The sequence below is a fragment of the Chiloscyllium plagiosum genome, unplaced genomic scaffold, assembly GCF_004010195.1.
Source record: "Chiloscyllium plagiosum isolate BGI_BamShark_2017 unplaced genomic scaffold, ASM401019v2 scaf_6382, whole genome shotgun sequence".
In the NCBI taxonomy this organism is placed as follows: Eukaryota; Metazoa; Chordata; class Chondrichthyes; order Orectolobiformes; family Hemiscylliidae; genus Chiloscyllium; species Chiloscyllium plagiosum.
This window is the reverse complement of record NW_025212037.1, coordinates 17,877-24,848: the sequence shown is the minus strand read 5'-3', so window position 1 is coordinate 24,848 and position 6,972 is coordinate 17,877. Positions and strand designations below refer to the sequence as shown.

Here is a 6,972-nt window from a genome sequence, read left to right as displayed (position 1 = left end):
CAATGTTGTAGATATCCTAGACCTTGGAATTACAAACAAACTGGAGAAACTCAGCAAGAGTAGCTGCATTGGTGAAAAAAAAGCAAATTAATGTTTCAGGTCCAGTAACCCCTCTTCAGATGGTTTGAAGTGTCAATGGACCCAAAACATTAACTCTGCTTTCTTCTCACAGGTGCTGCCAGATCTGCTGTGTTTCTCGAAAATTTCTGGTTTTGCTTTTAATTTCCAATGTTTACAGTTCTTTTGGGGTTTTTTTGTTTAGTCTCTTAAAATATCCCCTGCTCTTTTGCAGCACTAATCCTTGCTCCAAACATTTGCTTTATCTTTTCTGCCAAAAGATAGCACACATTCACCTAAACTGCCACTTTGCTGCCCATTACCAGAGCTCATTAATATTCGCTTACAGCTTATTTTCATCCTAAAAATTATTAATTACTATCAACAAATTAGGGCACCAACTCCCTTTCACTATGTTAAAAGCATTGATGTACACTGATCATGAAAGATTCTAAAACAGAATCCAAAGGGACATCACTCCAGATTTCCAACCATTTCTTCCTTTATAATGAGTTTGTAATCCCACTTCTCGTTGGTTTTAAAACCATGCATTTTCTCCAATAATCTCAGGTACGGTACTTTGGAAAGGTTCCTGAAGTCACATGAACAACATTCATCAAACTTCATCCATCTCCTACAGTTATTAATGACGTGAAAGACCTCCATCAAGTTTGTTAAGCATCATCTGACTATCCAAAATCCATATTACTTGCAATCATTTCCTTAATATCCAATTATTCCTTAAACATCTTTATAATAAATAAAAAGCAAAAGTTTGACTACTATCAATGGTGAACCTAGATTTTTTTTTTAATTTCAGTTTCTTCACAATCTTTACTTGTACTTTAATTCACTAAGAAATGCTACAGTGTGGCCCGCTGGTTGAACATAAATCGGCAAAGAATAGATTATCTGCTTAGTCAAAAGATTTCTTCTAAATATTTGGTATGTACAATTTACAAAACAAAAAAATGCAGATAATCATTCAAGATGCAAAGACTTTTTAAAATCGAAGTTCGCACTACATGAATATATCCAATGTGTTACCCAGTCGCAGTAAGTGCGTTATTTAAACGTTGTACAAATCTCTCAAATTTTGATTTGTACAACAATTTGAATTTTATTTAAGCACTTACTGATGGGAAAGTTGTTTCAAAACAAAACAAAATAATATAAATTAACTCAATATTAAGACAGATGACTGAAGTACACAAAAGCATATTGTTATCAAGGGCTGTAAACATGAGATAAGTCAGATGGTGGAAGGATTTAAGTACCAATGTGATGTCAAGGCAGCTGCAGATGGCCACAAAAGATGAATGTGGGTTGGGATACAAAGAAAGTTTGATCGCAAGAGTGGGAGCTAGATGCTGCTAGAGAACTGAAGGAGATCTAAAGGGAATGCACTTTGTCTTCCTAAATATAGCAAACTACTCCCACTATTAAGATGCTACATGCTTGCTGACTTCATAATACTTACATTAACGTCTGTGTGGTGGATGAGCACGCATAACGCTGGAAGAATCTAGGAAAGATGTTTTTTTAAAGAGTATGGTCAGTGTCAATTTAAGTTTTCAACAATTCAGCTGTAAGTTATTTTTAAAATTGCAAAACAAATCGACACACCTCAATTTACTTACCTCCTGAATTGTTTCCATTGGTGGGGGAGGGTCTTTATGACGGCAGAGATTAACCATTACCCATGTGACATTACGAAGAAAGGTAATAGGTATAGATGGACTAATGAAAGAAAGTAGGGGCTTCACAACTCCCAGACTAATTACATAATCTCTGCATTGAGGGCCATCCCCTAATTTTAAACAATTAAGAAAAATAATTCAGTTTCATTACACAAAGCACAATATACAAAATGTCAATTCACATGCAAGTGACATCATTTAAAGCCTAAAAGACAGACTACACCTACAGGACATCTCAAAGAACTTCACAGTAAACCCAGTATTTTTTGTTATCAAACAGCAGTCAACAGAACATAGCAAACTCTAACACACAGGGATGAAATGACCATTCTCTTTGAGGGATAAATGTTGGCCAAGTAGAGAATTGTCTGCCTTTCCTTAAAACATGGCAGTGATCTTAGTTTAACATTTCATCTAAGAACAGTATATCTGACAATACAGCACTAAGCAGTGCACTGAAGTATCAGTTCAGATAATGTGCTTGAAATTACATTTGTGAATACAACCTTCTGAACAGGAGACCCGAATGGCAAATGAACCAAGGTGGCATCTGAATCATATTTAGGCAAATTTCCCAGTGCAAAAAAAATAGAATCTACCACAACATACTGTCAACATATTAGTTGATTATATACAGCAAACATGGTTTTAATTGGCACATTATGAACCGGGACTTTCAATAAAGTGGCAAAAATTATATACATCAAATACCGGAAGTTTAGCATATTATCGCGATCTCAGTAGTCAGTTGAGGGTGTGATTGAGAAGGCTCTCTGCCGTTAAGTTTTATTTAAGGTAAGGCTGTGTTATTATTTAATGATTCATACTATAATCAAAGTATACAGTGATTGCATACCCCAATATTACATTTCTATGTATTCTTACATTAACATGCGGACATCTTGAACAACTGGAATATTTTATCAACCGCACACTCCGTGTCCCATAGGTATTGGTTAATAAACAGTTTGCTGTGACTTCACTTACACAATGTCTCAAAGTAAAATGTTATAAAGAAATATCTAATTGAAAACATAATACAGCAGTTATACAAGGTATTCTGTTTCATCCATTTCTTCTAACAAAATATTTATATCCAATATCTGCCAAACTATAAAGTTGATAATAGAAAATTAATCAAGAACAAAGCAAGCACTTTCCTGCTTTGCAAATACTGCTGAAAAACATAGGCTCTTAGTTTTCAGTAAGCCCATGCATTATTGAAAATTCTTCAGTACCAAGGTAAAAGAAACTGCAGTCATTCTTCTGGTCAAACCCATAACTTATACCAAGTGTGATCTGGACACTCGCTGCACACTAATGTCTTTGCCAGCAAAATAAAACGAAAATAGTAAATTCAACACTAAAATACCACATATTGTTAAGGACACTTTCGATGCATTAAGGTGGATAAACATCTTAAAATTTGGGACACCTATAAATAGTAAATAATTTGAATTTACAATCTCTTACAAAAAATAAATATCAGGACACCTCACAGAAATGATTGCCAAATGATGCAGAAGTCGGTTTCATGGTAGAAGTCGAGATCCAATAGTCTGAGGAGAGTTCCCTAAAGCAGCTGAAAGGTTCTAAATGTGCAACAATGATCCGGTAGGAGATTAATAGAAAGCTAAGATTAAAGGAACAGAAGATCAGGAGTCGTTTTATAGGACTGGAGGAGTTGATCAAGTCAAGGTTGTGAATGGCCTTGCACATAAGCGTGAAAAACAAAGTTAATAATGAAACATGATAAACCAGTGAGGAGGGTAAAATAATAGATAAGTGAAAAAGGGAGAGGACACAAATGAGCACTTTGGACAAAGGATAGTTCATGGGGCAGAAAATGGACATGAGGCCAATAAGGTGGGCACTGAAGGAGGTCTAGTCTGGAATTGACAAAGGCTGTTACAAGGTTTTCAGGTATCAAGTACCAAAGGGCAGGAGTCTTACAAGCAATGCTTAAAACGGAGAGACAAATTCATTTAAAATTTTGTTCAGTTTGAGAGAACGGACAATCAAATTAATTAGTAGGAGCACATTGCTTGTGTCAGAGGTCTAAGTTGATGGTTTCAGAGTGTCCAATAACGAACTACAAGTAAGTCGTATTTAATTTAGCAATATGTAGACAGTTGAGTAGCGAAGGAAACAGGTAGAAAGATAAAGTTGGCATTATCAGTACATGAGAAAGCTAACCTAAAGTCAAATTTCAACCTCAAACATTACAACTTTTCTATTGCATCCCCACATAACATGCAATTCCCATTTTCTGGGTTGAATTAATCTACCACCAGCTGTTAAAATGGTATTGTAAACCCCCACCTCCAATTACAGAAATTGCCCAATTTTCATTTAAAGGCCATCTACATCAGTTTAATACCCAAGCAGCAAGCTGAAAATAATGCTGATAACTGCAGAAATAAAATATAATTAATCTTTTTAGTTTTAGAATAAACAATGACAAAACAGCAAACATACCTATGATGTTGCCTAAAGCCCAAACCGCTTGTTCACACACATTCTGATGTGGAGAGTGCAGCAGTCTTAAAAAAAGAGGAACAGCATCTAAAAGGAAAAGAAATGCAATTTAAAAATTATATTGCAATTTAAAAAAATGATGAAATTTTATTCTTGTTAGACACACATTTTCCTTTATAATAAATCAAACTACAATATTACAATTGGTGTCCTCAACACAGTCACTGCCTCAAGATCATTATGCTGCTGGAGCTCCCTCACTCAGTGCGGATTCAGGAAAGCGAAGCAGAGAGTGGCCAAGTCAGGGAGCAGGTTGTTCAGCAAGATGGTAAGCCTGGAACTAGGAGATGCTTCAGGTTGGAAGGTCAGGAGCAAGGGATTGGATTAGGGAATGGATGAGGGTAACTGTGTTGAGGACACCAATTGTAATATTCAGCTCAGTACTTAAGCACTGTTGGGGCCTGCATTTTGACAGCCTCAGAGCTTTGGCATTTGAACTTGCATTCCCATTCAAGGAAGATGATAAGTCCAAATCTAATTTGAAGCTGGAGGACTGACATTGTCAAAGTACAAGTTCTGATGGTACTGAATTGCTGAACTGGTGGGGCTAGTTGGAAAGTCAGCAACAACAGGGTGGGTGAGGGTGATGGAAAGGCCTCAAGTTGAAGGTTCACCGACAGGAAGGGACTGCAGTGACCAACATGTTGCTTTATTTTGAAAGGTTTTGGATGTAGGTTTGCTCGCCGAGCTGCACAGTTCATTTCCAGACGTTTCGTTGCCCTACTAGGTAACGTCTTCAGTGCACCTCAGGCAAAGCAATGCTGAAAATTCCTGCTATTTATATGTTTGGGTTTCTTTGGGTTGGTGATGTCATTTCCTGTGGTGAAGTCACTTCCTGTTCCTTTTCTCAGGGGGTGGTAGATGGGGTCGAACTCGATGTATTTGTTGATATAGTTCCGGTTGGAATGCCATGCTTCTAGGAATTCTCATGCATCTCTTTGTAACGAAACGTCTGGAAATGAACCTTGCAGCTCAGCGAGCAAATCTACATCCAAAACTGAGCTACAAATCTTCTCAAAACTCGCTGATTTTGAAAAGTATTTAAATTTACAATATAGGTATTTAGCAATGCAAAGTATTTCAATTTTAACTTTTTTTAAAAAATGATGAGGAAGTTCCTCCAAAACTAACTTACAACTTTTACATTAGTTTTAATAAGAAAACATTTAATTTAAAATTGAGATTTTCAGGAACACTCGTATAACTTTAACAAAGCTCTTGATGGATTATTTAAAAGATCACTTTTATAATGGAACAAAATCTCAGAACCCAAGAGAAAAAGGCACTTACTTGATTTAACCACAGCCTGTGTTTGCTCTGAAGTGCCGGAGGCAATGTTTGTTAAAGCCCAAGCTGCTTCAAATTGTAACGAAGGACTATAAAACAGAATAATGCAAATTACAAAAGTCACAGGTAATTTTGGGATATGCAGTTTCAATTTAATCATTAAATATCAAAAGCAAATAACTCATTTTCTTTATACAGATTTAAAATTTCAGAACAATTTGAGATCAAAACAGGTTATTTTAAATAAAAATATCAGTATGCACTACTTACTTGTCATCTCGTTCTAGACAATGTACGAGAATTGGTAAAATGCCAGAGTTTATTAAATCATCTATTGGTGGATTGCGATCACTTGACAACAACTTCCTGGTGAATGGAATAAAGACAGCAAAAAGTTACTTGAAAACTTGAGAAGCTTTTGCTTTAATTAGTTGCAAGTATGCATCACCTTTAACATTGCAAAACACTCCACACAGCTTACATGAACATTAAACAAAATGTAACAACTGAGCTAAAAAGAGATATTAGGTAGCTATCCAAAAGCCTGGTTAAAGAGGGAGGTTAAAAACAGCATTTTAAACATGAGTGAGATCTAGTGGAATGGATAGATGTAGGAAGGGCGTCCCAGAGACTGGGGTTGAGACAGCTGAAGGCACACCTCAAAAGTTCAGGGCACGAAGGAGGTAATAAATGGATTGAGTGCAGTGAGCAGAGGCTGTAGAGCTGCAAGTGGCAAGAGATAGGAATGATCAAGATCATGAATGGATTTGAAAACAAATGACAATTATAAAAATGCAGCCTTAGAATCAATAAATGGCAGAAAACAATTGGCCTGACAGTGAATTGAGAGTTCAGAATTGGCCACAATTTTGAACGAGTGGAGGTTTAAGGAACCAGGTGGGACATTATTTCACAAATGTAAAGGTTTAAGAAAGAAAAAAAAGAGTTAAATAGATTCAGTTAGAAGCATTTTTAGCAAAATAAATGAGCAGAGCAAGATTGACAAGTGCACTTTAGAAAGGATAAGGAATGATACTAGGGCAAACAGTCAGGCCAGGAGTGGTGTTAGAAACGAAGATGCAGCCTAGATTGTCCATTCTGTTAGATAAGGATCCTTGTGTGGATATGAATAATGCCTAATATATGTACTGTGTAAAATAAACAAACTAACCCGAGGGAAATTTGTTTAAATTATGATTGTAAGATGATCACATTAAAACTGAGCACAGACAAGAGATGAGAACTTGTGGCTTTTACAGAGATCAATCTTAAAACTGTCTACGGTCAGATCTCCTAGCATTTGAATAAACAATGATAATCTAAACCAGAGCTTACTGGTGGCTTGTCAAGCTGTACCATAAGCTGGAAATGTGTTGCTGGAAAAGCGCAG

General features: G+C 36.2%; 1 protein-coding gene across 1 annotated transcript in view; it reads right to left on the bottom strand.

Moving 5' to 3' along the window:
* Positions 1-1,269: 1,269 nt before the first annotated feature.
* The window catches only part of LOC122547269 (importin subunit alpha-3), a 19,313-nt gene continuing 13,610 nt past the window's right edge, over positions 1,270-6,972 (bottom strand). Inside the window, exons 6-10 of the mRNA XM_043685906.1 lie at positions 5,853-5,948; positions 5,586-5,671; positions 4,236-4,322; positions 1,698-1,867; positions 1,270-1,582 (exon numbers count right to left, since the gene is read on the bottom strand). Coding sequence (XP_043541841.1) covers positions 1,508-1,582; positions 1,698-1,867; positions 4,236-4,322; positions 5,586-5,671; positions 5,853-5,948 — 514 coding nt within the window. The 3' untranslated portion in view covers positions 1,270-1,507. The remainder of the gene's footprint in view (positions 1,583-1,697; positions 1,868-4,235; positions 4,323-5,585; positions 5,672-5,852; positions 5,949-6,972) is intronic.